The 16,712-nt window shown below is 51.0% G+C and overlaps 1 protein-coding gene across 1 annotated transcript; it reads right to left on the bottom strand.

Moving 5' to 3' along the window:
* Positions 1–418: 418 nt before the first annotated feature.
* LOC105254350 lies at positions 419–6,237 on the bottom strand. Its single transcript, XM_025415254.1, has 5 exons — positions 4,459–6,237; positions 3,933–4,340; positions 2,703–3,550; positions 763–2,617; positions 419–646 (listed from the first exon to the last, which is right to left on the bottom strand). Exons 1-5 carry the CDS (start codon positions 6,235–6,237, stop codon positions 419–421), a joined length of 5,118 nt encoding a protein of 1,705 aa, XP_025271039.1.
* Between the last annotated feature and the right edge of the window lie 10,475 nt (positions 6,238–16,712).

Below are 16,712 nucleotides of genomic sequence, written 5' to 3'. Positions count from 1 at the left end.
CCCCCCAAGGATGATAAGGGGGGAGTTATGCGGGACTCCGGGGCTAATGCCCCGACTACCCGCTAAAACTCCAAGGCGACCTCTTCGCACGCTACCGGGAGGGCCGCGGGAACGCTTGCGCAATCAACCGCGACCCTCCCTACTCGTGCTACGACCCCTCTTCGGTTGAAGAGAGGTCCCTCTGTAGGAGGCGGGGCTAGGGTGATAATCACCCCACCCCACTACAGGAATGGCGGCGAGGCCAGGTCGCCCTGCCTCGCCACCCTTCTGGGATGGGGCTATAATGCGGGGGGAAGAAACCTCTGCGCTCATCCAGCGCACAGAGGAACCCCCCAGCCCCTAGCCGAGGGAGAGAATATTAATCTCCCTGGGCCCGCCACTGGAGGAAGTGCGGGGCAATAAATCCCCGCTGGGAGCGCTACGGATTCTGGAGGGCATAGGCCCTCCTCCGTGCACCCCCCTTCCTCCTGCGGATAGGGTGAGCATCTGGATCATTTTCCCTCACCCTCTCCGCGGCCTCCTTCTGCGATATAACTTCCTCGCAGAAGGAGACCATGGCGTCCCAGGCGTCCTCGCTCCCGACCATCTTTTCAACGATGGCCGGAAGCGAGAGGTCGTCTCCGACCGCGGCGCGGAGGACACGGCGCTGCACATCCCAAGCAGGACAATCCTGAAGGGTGTGCCGCGCCGTGTCCCTTACCTCCGCGCAATGGTGGCACTTTGCCGTTGGCTCGCGCCTTGCCTTCTCATACAGGTACTCACCGAAGCAACCATGCCCGGTGAGTACCTGCACCGTCCTAAAAGGGAGTCCTTTCGGCCGCCTATCCACCCAGTCCTCCAGGACCGGATGGCCCCGACAGCTCTGAGGCCGACCCTTACATGGGCCAGCCTCTCCTTCCACTTTTCCAGAGCGAGCTGTCGGAACTGGTTCCGGGCAGCTTCCTTCATCCGCGGTGTCGGGGTAACACCACGCTGGCGGAGGGTAGTACGCCACCTATACATGGCAGCGTACGCCTCCGCCAGCAGATCCCAGGGGATCGACCCCGACACCGCTAGCGCCGCCTCCGTGGGGGTGGTTCTGTACCCCCTAGTGATCCGGATGGCCAACCTCCGCTGCATGCCTTGCATTATTGCAAGGCAGCCTCGGCTGGCCATTATAGCTCCGGACCACACGGGGGCTCCATACAGGATCATGGATCCTACCACCCCCATATAGAGACGGCGCACCCTGTCCCGTGGCCCCCCGATGTTAGGCAGCAAACTCCCGAAGGAGTTGATTGCTGCCTTTATACGGGGGGCCAAGCGGTTGAAGTGCTCCCGGAAACACCAGTGGCAATCGAGGTGCAGGCCCAGATATTTCATGCTGGACCGCAGCTCGATGCTGACTCCCTCGACGGTTATATGGGACTGCGGCAGCGACTTCCGCGAAGGCTGTTTAAAGTATACAGCCTCCGTCTTATGAAGCGCCACCGTCAGTCCCAAGGCGCGAATGCGGCCAACGACAAGTGCCACCCCGACTCGTGCGAGGCGACTCACGTCCTCCCATGTCTCCCCACGGGCCATAACGAGGGTGTCGTCCGCATAGCAGACGACACCCAGACCCGTGAGGAGAGCTCCCCGGAGTACACTGTTGTACCCGAGGTTCCACAACATGGGGCCTAAGACTGACCCCTGTGGAACCCCGCAGTACATTGCCCTCCGCATCGGTACACCGTACCGTGCCCGATATGCAACGGCTCTGTCCCTCAAATAGTCCCTAAGGACCGACTGCATATAGCGCGGCACTCGATGGTATTCGAGCGCACGCCCTATACACCCCCAGGGTAGGGTGTTAAATGCGTTGGCGATGTCAAGTGACACCGCCATTGCCACCCCACCCCGGGAGACAGCCTCATCCGAGAAGGCCCGCACGCGTTGGATCGCGTCCACTGTCGATCGGCCTTCCCGGAATCCGTACTGGCAGTCGGCCAGATCGGGACCCACGAGGGGCAGATGCCTTTGGAGGCGGGCAACGAGCACCCGCTCGAATAATTTGCCCGCCTCGTCCAGCAAGCATATCGGGCGATATGCGGAGGGCGACTCCGGGGAGCGTCCTTCCTTCTGTAGGAGGACGAGAGTCGCCTCCTTCCACATGGGGGGAAATTGTCCCGACTTAAGGCAGGCTGTATACAGCCTCCTTAGCCGGTCCCCTAGGACGCCGAGGGCCAAGACCCAGGCTCGGCCGGGGATACCATCGGGCCCCGGGGCGGTATTCTTCGCCCGGAGCCTCCGTATTGCCCCAGCCAGCTCCTCCTCTGTAACCCCCAGATCGTCGGTCCACAATGACGTGTGGACCGACTGTCCCGGAGACGTGTCCGCCCTCTCCCCATTATTGGGGAAGAGGGCCGCGACCACGTCCTCCAGGACCTGGGGGTGGAGACTCTCGGTAATCCGGGGCCCCCCTGATTTCAGTTTTTTTCTGACAATCAGGTAGGGGCGCCCCCATGGATCTTCGTTAAGAGTCTCCAGGAGCTCTGCCCAGGCCTTATCTTTGGCCCTCTTGATGGCTCGCTGCAGCACCTTCTTTGCCTCTCTATAGGCTGCATACAGCGACGCCGCTTCGGTCTCCGAATGACGCCTGCGACGGCATCTTGTGTACGCGGCACTCCCTCACGCACGTCGCGCGTAATTGCGCGATCTCGAGCGACCACCAGTACACTGACTTCTTCTCGGGGAGGGCCCGGATCCGGGGCATAGCCACATCGCATATTTGCGACATGGCCTCCCGGAACCAGGTAGCCTCCCCGTTGACGTCGCAGGCGTCAGGCCCCGGCATTTCTTCCAGGGCCTTGACTGAAGCGGCTGCCATCAAGGCGTCCTCAACCAGGCACTTAAGCGCCCAGCGGGGGAGTGGAGGTGCACCTCCACGCCCGGGGGGACGCGGCTGGTTTCCAAGGGCAGGGTCGGAGACGTCCCATCGGATATACCGATGATCGGACAGCGTCTCCGACTCCTCCATTACCCTCCAGCCGACCACCTTGCGCGCGACTGACGGGGATCCAAACGTCACATCGACGATGGATCCCCCATTGTGCCGCACGCAGGTGTGAGCCGAGCCTCTGTTTAGCACTACGAGGCCCAGCTCCGCCCCCCACTCCGCGAGTTCCTGACCCCGGGCATCGGTCGCGGGGGAACCCCAATCCACCGACTTGGCGTTGAGGTCCCCCGCGACAAGTACTGGACCAGGCAGTTGGCGACGTATCGACGTCGCCACCTGGTCCAAGTACTCCCGAAACTGGGTCAGGTCGCGATTGGGCGAGAAGTACACCCCCACCACGACAATCTCCCCCCATTTGGCGGTCACGTGGCCGCCTCCTCTCCCTATAAGGGTTAGGGGGAGGGCGTTCTGGCCGCCTCTGCCGATAATGGTGACCGAACCGTCCACATCGCCGATCCAACAGGATTTTGCTGGGACGTGGTACGGTTCGGCCACCACCGCCAGATCTATACACCACTCCGCCAGCGTTTGCAGCAAGAGATCCTGCGCCCTGGCGGAGTGGTTAATATTCGCCTGGAGGAGGCGATGGTGTCTGCTGATTTAAGCAGTGTCCATCGCCTCCTCCTGGCTACCAGCCGGGCCCTCGCTGGGCTCCGAAGAAGGGGGGGGCCGCTCCGAAGTCGGCGGAGCAGCCCCCTGTTTCTTTGGTCCCTCGTTGGGGGGGATGGGGGCAGGTTTCGCCCCCTTTCCCCCCTTCTTCTTTCCCTTCTTTACAGGCCGGAGGGAGGCGCAAGCCCTCCCCGCGTACCTGTGATTGGCCGGGTGCCCCCCATCCGCACAGAGCGGACAGTGGGGGTCTTTAGCGTCCGGCCGCAACATGTCCCTGCTGACCGCAGCGGTAACACAAGCCGCTGCGGTCAGTCTCCGCTTTACAGTGGGCCCTCGAATGACCGACCCCCATGCACTTATAGCACTGCAGGGGCCGGGGTTCGAGGGCCTCGACGCGGGCCCTAATCCACCCAATGGGTAGATGACCCGCGTCGACCACCTTCTTGGCGGCGGCTGCGGGACATCGGGCCCACACGGACCCGAGTCTACCCGCGGGGGAGAGGTTGATCTTACCAACCTTTACCTCCCCCACGGAGCAGCCGCCCGCCGCAGCAATGGATTGCTGCACCTCTGTGGGGGTGATCGAGTCATCCAAACCGGCCACCCGCAGTTCTGCGAGCTTGACCGGCCTGGAGACCCTCACCCCCTTAGGCTCCAGCAGGGGCCTTAGCGCCTCGGCCAATTTGTCGGCCTTTGGGCCGCTATCGGGACCGGGGACCTCAAACAAGAGGCCCCCGCCCGCCGCCTTTTTCGGCTTTAGTGAGGCGATGCCGAACTCGGCCAGCTTAATGCTGGACCGAACGCCGGCGATCGCCTCCCCCAGCGCCGCCGGTTTTTCACCCCCCCCCGGACGGATCCGTGCTCAAAAGCACGGCCGCCGTTTTGGGGGGGCGGATCTTACGCGGCTTCGCGGGATTGGTCCTCTGCGATTGAGGACCTTTCCCGCCCTTCTTTGTGGGCCCTTTGCCCGTCTTCCCCCCCTGTTTAGAGGGGGGACCGGGCTTGGGGGCCTTGGCCTTGGGTGTGGCTCCGGCTCCACCTTTGGCCTTTGCCGCCTTTCCACCCGAGCGGTTGACGACGGTCCAATCGGACCCGTCGGCCGCTCGTCTGGGCTCGACGGCCTTGGTAGTCTTAGCCGGGGGGGCCTTTGCAGGTATCCCCCCGGTTTGACTGCCCTTTCCCTTCGCTGGGGAGGGTGGCGGTGGGGCCGCGGTGGATTTAACCCCCCGACCCCCGTCACTCCTCCCTTTAGCCCCTTTGGGGGCCGCGGCGGCCACCTGCGCAAATGTTTGCGACTTGGTGACCGCCGCCCGATCCCTATCCGCCTGTAGTACGGGCCGGATATTGTCGGGGGGGAGACGCTGCTCGATCACCGCGAGCCTCGCGTCCATGATGGCCATAAATCGGCCAGTGATCGTGTTAATCAGCGCCTCCCCTCCCGGAATTGCCGAAAGATCGGCAGACGCCTTCTCTGGCGTCCCCGCATTAATGTCCTCTCCCCTCCTCCTCCTCTTGGACGAATCCATACTGGGGGAGGGAGGGGGGGACGACAAAGGTTCCCCCCGGCCGCGACGCTTTTCGCGCTGCGGTAACGGGGGGGGATCCACCTCCATGGAGCTGGGGCCCGGTGTTGGGGACGAGGGTGACACGGGGCCCTGCGATCCCGCCATGTTCGTCACCCTCTCCCTCAGCTCGCCGAGTTGCCTCCTGAGTTCGGCCACTTCACCGGTAAGCCGGCTATTGGCCTCCCTCAGGAGACGACTCTCCTCGTTCTGGGTGCGGCTGGCAAGTTCCTTGCCAGCCGCACCCACCACTTTGGCCGCCTCCTTCAATATTCTCACAGAAGTGCCCTTAAGGCCCTTCTTGAAGGAGGCGATCTTGTGGATGGCGTCGATCGTCCCCCTCAGCTGCATCTCAAGATCAGCTGAAGAGAGACAGGACGGGTCCAGGATCTTTTGTGACCCATCCTCGACGCTCACCTCTGCCCCCAAGAGGATCTTTCTGGACCGAGTCGTTGCTGGTTCGGTCCAGTCATCCAGGAGCTCGCGCTCGGCTTTGAGGGCGAGCTCCTCCCTTTCCAAGCGGATGTTCTCCGCCTTGGCCTTTGCCAGGCCCACAAAATCCCCGGTGGTACGGGGTTTGTTTCGTCCCCGGCGCTCCAACATCCCCATAGAGAGGATGGAATGGCCGAAGGCGATGGAGGAGTCGGAATCGTCGCCCTCCCTGAGGCGTTTAGTTGTCGGGTCGCCCTCAGGGTCGTCGACCTCCATGTCGGCGTCCGAAGACGCCGCCGACGCTCCGCTTCCTTTCCTCTTGCGGGCCTTGCTCGAAGCAGGGCCCGGCTTCTTTGCGACGGGGGGGTCGGGGGAGCGAAACTCCCTCCCCTTCTCTCCCGGCACTCTACCCGTGGTCCGAGCGCATCGCTCGACCGACGATTCATCGGCCGAGCCATACTCGGAGCCACTGTTATGCACTCGAGCGGATCTAGTGCTCCGAGTGCTGCGCTGACTATTCGAGCGCGATACTGAGGGCGATGTTATGCCCATCATCCCGAGGCCCAGCCAGGCCGGACGGTCTCTTTCTCCACCATCTTGCGTTTCCGCAAGATGTGGCTCTCCCCCCTCGTCTGTATTTTTTATAGGCAAACTCATTTTTGTTTTTCTCCCGGGTGCAGCGCGGCTCCGTCCACACAGGGTATACCCTCACCCCCGCCGAGAGTGCCCGAAACATGACCGGCACACTCCCGACGGGGGGCCCCAAGTTCCCCCGGGGGGTGGACTATGCCTCGGGGGGGAGGAGAGACTCAACTCCCCCACTGGGCTCCGGGCCCCTACACACCCACCCCGTAAAGGGTGGGCTTTCGGGGCTCCCGTACCTCCGACAATACGGGCACCGCGCTACAGCTTGCCAAGCTTGGATATGGACCCCCAGGAGGGCCCCACGGACGGTTGGGACTGGGTCGCTGCTCCCCGGCCCAGCCTTACCCGCCGTGGCGACCAGCGCGCCCGCGCACCTGTGCCGCGAAGCGGTTTAAACACAGGGCGCCGCCTGTCCGTTGACCCCGCCGCTTCGGAAGGGAAGCAGTCGCGACGGTCGCCGGACTCTACTCTCGTCACCGGGCCCCGCCTCGGAATAAGTCCGAGCGGCCCCGGTGACCGGACCGCTTCCACACCCCCGAAAGGGTGTGTCAGCGGACCGTGCCTCCGCCACTGGACCCGAGCTCGGAATATGTCCGAGTGGCTCCAGTGGCCAAGCCGGCAGACCCGAGCTCGAAATAAGTTCGAGTGGCTCTGCCGGCCTCCTCCGTCCCTAACTGGGGATCCGGGAGACCCCATGCCAGAGTGCACGCCCTGAAAAGGGCGTCACCCCCAGACACAAGGTCCCCCTTCACCCCATCCCCCCGAGGACTCTACGTGGCGGGAGCACCCACCACGCAGCGTCCTCATAAAATCCCATACGGGAGCACCCGCAAGGTGCACGGAGGGAGGATAGAAATCCTCTCCTAACGGCTCCGTGCAGCCGGGCGATTGAAGTCAGGGCCGCCAACCCCTATGCGCATCAGGCCAAGGTGCCCGAAGGGAGCGCAACCCCCCTTCTCGTGATGTCCGCCCACGACGACTTCGGATTACTCACATACTCGCTACTCACGGCCCGAGGGCCGCTTTCGTTTTCGTTTTCATCCTCAGCCGCCGCCTACAGCGAACACCACGAGGAAGTGCAATGGTGTGCTCTTAGACCCCTCAACCCGAAGGAAGAGGGGAGCTCCTCCACCACGACAAGGTGGCACACCACGGAGGAGAGAGGAAGGGAACCTAACCTAACCTAACCTAACCTAACCTAACCTAACATAAAGACAGTTTCTTTCGATGAGAAGCATTAAAATTTTGAAACTTAAACTTGTTATATCTCCTAAACCAATGCCGTCCCGGACTTGGTTTTTGCGAGGATTTACTCAGAACAACTTTCTTTACAACATATCCAAAAAGCAATGAAATCGATGAGGTGTACCGTTTTCCGAATAATTACCCCGGGAGCAACCAAGAGCACCGTACGAACTGCCGGTACAATCCGGTATTGGGGTCCCTATTGCAATTTCAGGAGTCGCAGAGACCCGTCCTATTGATTCCCTTTTTCGTTTCCCGAGCATGAGGGGCACGTCTTGACGGTGATATTCACTTTCCCGCAACGGTAGCAATGCAAGCGCTGCGGTTCTTTACATTCGCGTGCAACGTGTCCCGTTTTCTCGCAATTCCAACATTTGATGTTAATGCGCGAACCTGCAGTCGTCGCAACGTGGCCGTCTCGGTTGCCGGATCGGCTGCAGGGGTTGCGATCGCCGTGCTTTTACGCGATTTTCCGGACGCCTTCCCCTTCTGCGGTCCGCGCGCATCAACGCCGGCAGCAACTGCAACCGTTGCAGTTCGCTGCTCCTTTTTCGGTGGCCTGTATGTCAGTTCGGGGAAGATGGACTGTTCCGCGGTCGAATGCGCGTGATGCGTTTTGGCGGCCTCATAATTTCTTTCCACGCGCGTCACTCGACGCTCCAAAGTCGCGAAATCATGAATGTCCTCACGATCTACCGCGGTCCTATAGCGCGGCAGCATATTGCGATACACGTACCCAAGCTGTTCGTCCAGACTCCACGGCGGGCTCATGCGATCAAAAAGAGCTAACATGTATGTGAGATACTCCGCGAAAGGCTCATGTTCTCCCTGAGCCCGCCGAGCAGCCTCATCCCGTAATGCGAACTAAAAATCCGGATTTCCGAACCGGGCGCGTCACGCGGCAACGAACTCCCGCCACGAGTGCAACTTCTCTCGTTTATGTCGGAACCAGTACAACGCGGTACCCGATAAGAAAAATGGCAAAGATTTCAATAAATCTTCGTCGCTAATCAGTAGCAACACGCGTCCCTCCTCGATTCGCATGAGGAACGTTTCCGCGTCACTCTTGCGCGCCACCGTGAAATTTAAATTCCATCGTCGCATGATGTTATATACGTCCATCACGGACGACGTACCCCGGTTAAACGGGCGGCTATTTCCCGATGGCGCGACCACGCGGTCCTCCTCCGACAACGACAGCAGGGATGGCGTAAATCGTGACTGAACGCGAGGAGGCGCGACGCTTGGATAACCTGGCTATCGCGCGGTCGCACGATCCGCTCCCCCGAGATGGAGGTTTCCACGTAACCCGGCCCCCATGTCGATCCGCTCGCTGGGGCTATCCGGTCTCATAGCCCCGGTCTCGAGAGGAGCCAAAAGTACCAATTCGCTATACGTAGGCGAGTGCGTGGGGTCTAGGCCGAGAGTCTGGTACCGTTCATGACGCGCAAGACGTGCCCTCATGATAGTACCCTCCAATCGCAAAGCGCATTTCTCTAGTTTGGCCTTCAACTCGGCCGCCGACAGCTCGTCAATCCACTTTAATTCCGACATCGCGAGGGAAATTCCAAAGAGAGGGAGGAAGAAAAAAAAATTCTGATTCGCGAGCCGACACATCAAAAGGCTCGATATAAGAGCAAAAGATCGACAGCCGGTACGTGCCGTGAGCTCCCCAAAATACTCTGATCAACTATTCGCACGCGAGTAGCAAGTTCGAGGAACGTGCACGAAAAGCTCCGCTAATCTTTAATAAAGATAAGAAAATTTTTCCGCCGCCTTTCGCGATCACGTTCACTAGAAACCATACCAGCAACGAAACGCAATCACGGACGCCAAATAACCAGAAGACAGCGCAAAATCCTGTAGCGTAATTCTGGAGCAAACGTAACCCAGGCAATACGCGAAATTCACTGAATATTATCAGCCAAAATGCGTCAATTATGCGATCACTTTATCAAAGTACCAAATGCCCGAAATTCCATGACCATGCGCACGCGGGACATACGAAGATACAATATAATTTCAACACAAGTAATACAATATAATTCAATACAAAATATGATTTAAATAAAAATACAAAAATGCCTGCAAAGAGAAGTAAGGATTAGCACGACAAGCAATCAAAATATACAAAAGTTTCAAAATTTTCACATCAAAAGATATCAAATTTCAGAAAAGAAAATAATTCAATTTAATGTTAGGTCTACTCAAGTGACCTCCACAAATGTCCCATGGGATATCGAAGAAACACGGGATACGAGAACTAATTTAAATTTATTTATTCCATGTTCTCTGTAGGATAGAGCGAGTGAAAAAATGAAAATAAAGAGAAAATGTAAAAAAAATGAGCAAAAATTAAGGTGTTATTGATTTTAATTAAATAGTTGACGATATTGCCAGAAAGGAAAAGTAAGAGCAACGAACAGAAGTGAGGGTGCATCTAATAAATAATAAAGTTAGCAATATTTCAAAGGTGACGAAAAGCGAATGAAAACGTCCAAAAAGAACTAAAATCTCTAATTTTGTACAAGCAATTCTTCAGCGCAAAGAAGAGAAAAGGAAAATACATATCCCGTGACCTTATCCCATGTGACAAAACAAGAAAAAAAAATGAATTGAAATCCGCGGCGTAATTCGGAAACGAATAATAAACGGTAATACTACATTCGATACAATTGGCGAGGATAATAAAATTTTGACTATTTCTCAATTACGCGATCTCAAAAGCGAAAATTACAGCAAAAACAAAAACGAAAAGAATATTAGAATCCCGTAATCAATGGATATTTAAATAACATGAAGAAGTAACCGTCGTGTAATCCACACGTTCCCGTACATTCACGCGAATAATAGCGAATGGAATATACAAAAAAAAATAACACGAAAGCGGAGACAGACGCGATATAACGAATTATCGACAGCAAATCATTCAATAACAAGATCGATCATATTCAGTCGTATACATGTTCAATACGTTCAAAATCAACACGATGATATCGCGAAAGAAATGTCTTTCAATCGATGATCGATAATAACATTGATCTAATCCGAATAATATCGAATAATACAAATCTTAATATCATAAGGCACAGTTCAATATTAATACCATTCCATAAATAAATATTACAGAGCAAATAATATTCACAGTTTCATCCAATAATCTCATCAAAATAAATAATCTTCACATAAATTCAATAATAGGCAGACACAAAATAAATTCAAATATGTTCAAATATATTCGCAATTTTCTCAGAAATACCGCTCTCGATCCTCAAATTCCGCTCTCTCAACACGGAAATCTTTTCGAACACCCTGTATTAATTTTTAAGGGGCCCCACGTTGGGCGCCAATTTGTGACCGTGAAATTTCTTTTTTTTTTCTGAACGGGGAAATTATTAAGAGAACCGATGGTGTTGGTCCACGGCACACCTTCGGCTCGATCACCCTCCGTCGGCGGTCACACCAAAAAAAAAGAACAAGAATTTCTGAATACCAGGCGCGAATATCCGCGCCGCGCGAAACGCTTATTAATCGCAAAGAAAATCGAAGGGCCGATCGTGACGACCCGAAATCTCGGTAGCTCACGCAAACGGTGTCGGTAGAGGCGTGGAGTTCGCGGAGAGCGGGGGAAAGGAGGTCGAGAACGGTTGTAACACTGAGAGAAAACTAATAGTAATCATAAAAATTCGTAACATATATTTCGTCAAGAAAAGAAAATCGAATAAAATAAAAAATGTATTTAATCACATGATTGCCATTCCGACATAATTTCACGCGCACAACCAGTCGCAATTCGGTGAAATTTGTTTTATTTACGGCGTCTTATATTACGGCGGCGAGTTCCGTGAGCGAGACAAGGACAGCGCTATCGATGCGCACGGTCGCGATCAAGAGCGAGCGAGACAGAGCATGGATCACGCGGTCGATGCGTGTCTATTGTGAAAAGCCGGGAAAGACAAATAGATTATTAGCCGACGGGTTAATGAGGATGCGGCAATTAATCGCACCCGCGATATTGTTCTCGCCCGCCCGAGATCTACCCGATAGCAATTGCTACTTCGCGAGCCCCGCGCGATGGGATGCGGCAGGGCGTACGGCGCAATACAATGACGTCACGTTAATACGACGAGTTTCGGTCGAAACATAAAGATTTTCCGACAAACTACGAAAGCCGAAACGCACAGATTATGCAAATAACAACGAAATAAGCTCACAACGACGATAGATCTCACGAAAACGCGGGCAATTTACAATATACGACAACGCGAAATATGACACGGTAACTGGCGGCGGCGACGTTTCCCGGGGAAGCAGCGGTCCTGCAACAAAAGCTCGGACGAATCGCTCGGCCCCTCTATTATTCGCGTGTTTCCAAAAATCGCGAAAGAACGGAGACATTAATGGCGTATGGGCCACGTGCGACAAACGCGAATAATCGATATTATCTGATACGTAAAATCGAGGGCCCGACACAATTCACCCGAGCGGCAGCGAAATTGTTGGCCTTACAGAAAGATCGTTCGTCTCACCAGAATGATCCTCGAAGATCGTCAACAGAAAAAGCTCTCGGTATTCTCAACGGGATCTGCGTCCTTTTGCGTCGCTAGTCCGCCGAACAGTGAGGTGCGTGAGGTCCGCGGGAGACACGATCGTTTCCCCCGATTTTCCTCGCCGAATCTAATTGGCGCAGGGTCGCGCCCTTCACGGGCCGATTCTTATCACGACTGTAATTCTGCTGTACGAAAATTCTCGGCCGCAAAGAGAAATACTCTCGGCAGAAAACGCTCCTTGCCTCGCCTGACTTCCTCGGGGCTCGGGAAATCCTCCGGTGATCCTTTCAGTTATTTCAATTACTCATTTGTTTAATGCAAAATAATTTGAAACGGTCCGCTTTTCTTGACGCTCCGGAACGGCTCGTCGGATAGCCAGGATTCGAGCAAAGGGGGGGAAATAAATCAACTTGTGCGAACATTTTCTTAAAACTAGATGTGTTTTTATTGAATGAATGTATTATGTACAAGGTGTGTATGCGAGAGTATAAATGTCGATGTGATTGTGCGTACAATGATTAAACTTGAAAATAATATCCGGTGTACAAACGAAAACGGTAAGTCTTGCGCGGGTAAGTAATATACAACGGATGGACGAGAAACGCGTATAACTAGTATCGGACGATCACGGAAACGCGGACTTAATCTACGGAAACGTGACAGGTACTCGGGACGGACACGGAACCTAGGACTAGTGTTGTATCGTCGACGGGGCTGGTTGTCAGGACAGCTCAGAGATGCCGGCGACACCCCGTGCAGTCGGGCAATGCCTCGACTGAGACTGCGTACAGGGAAACCGGAGTTACCCGGTGGATCGAAGAACACCTCGACCAGGACTGGTACAGGAGTCGGAGTTACTCGGCGGGAATCGAGAGACACCTCGACCAGGATCGGCTTCAGGAAGCCGCAGACACCCGGTGGATCGAGTAACGCCTCGAGCGGGATGGGATGACCGACACTGGAGACACCCGGTCGAGGAGCACCTCGGCCCGGGCGAGATCTGGTCAGGATCTGGCCTCGATGCACTGGTCGTGTCGACTTTTATACCGGCCGGAGATTCCCCTACCTGGCAAATCACTCAGGTGGGGCACGACTGCGAAAATTCGCGAATATTCGGACAGAGCGAGAGGGAGAGAGCGAGACAGCAAGCGCAAAGCGATGAGAGTAATCGGTGAAAGCAAGCGAGACAGCAAGCGTGCGAGCGAGGAAGCGTACGGGCATGCATGGTTGTGAGCGAGATAGCGGGAAGTTAGCGGGTGCGATTAAGCAAGCGAATAAAGAAGTAATTATATTTTATTAAATAACGACAAATAGGAACGAGGCGCGGGCGCATCGTTACAAATTAATTTACTTTACAATTAAATTAAACGGGATTATTTAATTAACAGAAAAAGAATTACACTTCATTTTTATAGAACATCATTGCTTCAATGAATTGATAGCGTCCGTTAGATTTTGTATTCAAGAAAATCCTTTGAATGTGCAACAAATAACTCGACAAGCAAATAAGATTAATAAGACTAGTAAAATTTAGTAAGTTAAAACAAATAAAAGTAAAACAAAGCTGTGAATAGTGTGCAACAGATTGAAAAAAGCTTTATTTATTTAACGTTAAATTCCTGTCGCCAGTAGATAAAATAACAGACGAAATTTAAATCGACTAAACTGGCAATTTTTGGTTGACAATGTATCACAATGTATCACATGTGTTTTGGTCCTTAACAAGTGAACTAAAAATTATTTCCAGTATTATAAACAGAAAATAAATTACAGTAATTTCAAATAAAAAGTGAACAGAAAATTATATACATACAATATCTTAGTTAACTATTATATTGTGAGAAATAAGGAAATCATTGTGTCAAGATTTCATCATATCAACCTCTCCATAAAACAGAGAAAGACAAAACAAACTTTATTAGTCTATCATAAATATTGTTTAAATTCTCAATGTCCTTTTGTAAGTTAATAATGTTGTCAAACATTTGATAAAAAACATTTCAGCAATTTCTCTCTTCCTCACATGTTTTTCATTGTGTAAAATAACCGGTATTGACTAATTAAAGTCGTGATTAAATTCCAATTTATGTTTGCTAATGACAGAAAGATTACTTTCATGCAATTTAATGTCGTTAAAATGTTTTTTGATACGAGTGTCTTTTTGGCCAATATATGACGTATTACAATTTTTATAGTATAATTTATAAACGATTTCAGTCCTGCTATTAATAGGCAATCTATCATTTCCACGTTTAATCAATGCATTAAGTTTTTTAGGTAAATTATAGACAACAATAAGACGTTTATTTATTTAAATATGAAAAAATAAAATTGTAACATAAAAATAAGTACCACGCCCTACAACTGCGTTGGCTCTTAACTGCCTTTCGATATTAATTTTGATTTAAAAATAAGTAGTACATAATAACGCATTATATTGTTACGGCCCTGATGTCCGTGTTCATCGGGACGGCGCCGATTAACGAGAAGAAGCGCGTTGTCAAGAGGTTGTTGAGCGTCTGTCATTTGAGTTCGGTTCCAGCTGTCAAGCTGCGCGGACGCGTTTCTGTACCGAGCCGAGCCGAATTGCTAATATTGTGCATTACGTTCTGTGTTACCGTTTGTAGTATTCTGTGTTGTGGTGTTGTGCATTAAAGAGTTCCAAGTTCCCTTTAAAAGTGTCTATTTATTTCGCGCGACTCGCGAGCGGCCGATCTCTTCGCGCGCGTCTTCGATATTAATCGAAGTCTTCGTCGCGGGCGTAACAATATATTACGCATAATAATGCATAATATTCTGTATCTTCATTGATTCATGGTTTTCTTCTTTATATTTTTCATACACACTGAGTATTATGATCAAATGATAACATGATACACGTTAACCTTTAATCTCTTGTGCACGAGTCAGGCGAGTCATGGCTGTATACATTGTGGGGCGGGTAGTGGAAAGTAAAATATTGAGTCGGTAAGAGAATGAAAAAAATTTGTAAAATATTTGTAACTTGATAGTAAAAGAATGATCTTATAACAGTTTAATTCAAAATAAGCGAAGTTGAATGAACTTAAAACACACACATACTCTCTCTCATCATTCACTGTCCGGTCCAAAGCCAATCCAATTTGTGTGATAAGCCGAAGGCTCGTTAGGCGTCGACAAATCCATTTGAATTCTCGACGTTGCCCGACTTTCACCGTCGCTCGCGTGGAAATGGGGACGGCGCGTGACCGTTATACACTCTTTCGAAAGTCTCAATGTTTTTAATTTTATTTTTAATTTCATTTTTAATTTTATTTTTTTCATTTTACATGCAGATACATAAAAAGATATAACACGTACAATTATAAAATTACAATTTATTTCAGTCATATTGTATACAAGTGAACGAACAAAATGCAAAACAAAATAATGCTACTGCTATTGCTAGTCCTCTTCTTCGTCTGACTGCAACGAGCCAAATGAGGCAACCTCTTCTCTTTCTAGATCCCTAGAAAAGGAAGGAGTAGATGGCGGAATAGAGGGCGGAGAATACGAAGGTTGTTTTCGGCGGAGAACCGAGAACAACATCCTCTTGTTCTTCCACCTCCTCATCCTCCACCTCCTCTTCCTCCTCCATCTCCTCCTCTTCGACCTCGTGTTCCAAATTCTCTTCTTCCATCATTTCATCCCATAGCCAATATGCCGGATATTTTTTTACTATTTTACCATCTGGATTCAATACCATGATGTTTTACCTTTTATTAGTATTAGGAGCTGAATACGTCCGGTATTCAATCTGTTGCGGTCTTATATACCGAGGCTGCCTCAATTCTCTTATACGAAATGGTTTCCCCCTGCTACCACTACCTACTGTCGGCTCGCTTCGAACTGTATCGCCTTAGGGCTCGCACCGCTGTACGCGTAGCGCATGCATGACATGGAGTGCAGTAGACGCTGAATGTGTAGTAGATCGTAGCCGCCACAGTAATATAGTTATAATAATATCTTATAATAGATAATATATATCCCTCTAAAAAAAACCTTATAAAGGTAAAAAAGTACGCCAAGTACATAAAAAATATTACACCTTGTACGCAAAAAATTTATATTTAATATATTTCATAAAAATATCCCTAAAAATAATTTACAGAAATTTTCCCTAAAAAAATAGTTCTCGTAAAAAAAAAACAAAACTAAATATGAAATCAACAATTAACTAGCCAAGTACATTGAAGCAATTCATAGAGATTTGTAGTTTGAAATATTTGTCACAAATTCCATCTTGCATTTATGTATTATAAATTTTCGACAAAATATTAAAATAATTTTCAAAATAAGATTTCAATGCTTTATATGATATATAAAAATATATTATTATGATCCAAATTCAAATTAATATTTGTACAATATATGAAATAGCACTAATATATTGCGAATTTTATCATAAACATAAATAATAAGTCATAAAATTACTTAACCTTTATTTTACCTTTAATAACGTTGATTACATTAATCGGCAATTTTAAATTTAAAAGTGTCTCGTGAAAAACAAATCGATTTGTTTTGAGATCATCAAGTTTTACCAAGTAAATCCGGAACTAAAGAAACTAAGAAAAGTTACATACAAAAACTTGATTCGAATAGCATTATAATATATTTATTATTAATAAACATTTAATTTCGAAATTAATCCTAAGTTTTACCAAGTAAGTG

This window comes from Camponotus floridanus, unplaced genomic scaffold (genome assembly GCF_003227725.1).
Source record: "Camponotus floridanus strain SB8 unplaced genomic scaffold, Cflo_v7.5 scaffold118, whole genome shotgun sequence".
Classification (NCBI taxonomy): domain Eukaryota; kingdom Metazoa; phylum Arthropoda; class Insecta; order Hymenoptera; family Formicidae; genus Camponotus; species Camponotus floridanus.
This window is presented reverse-complemented; position numbering and strand designations above follow the sequence as displayed.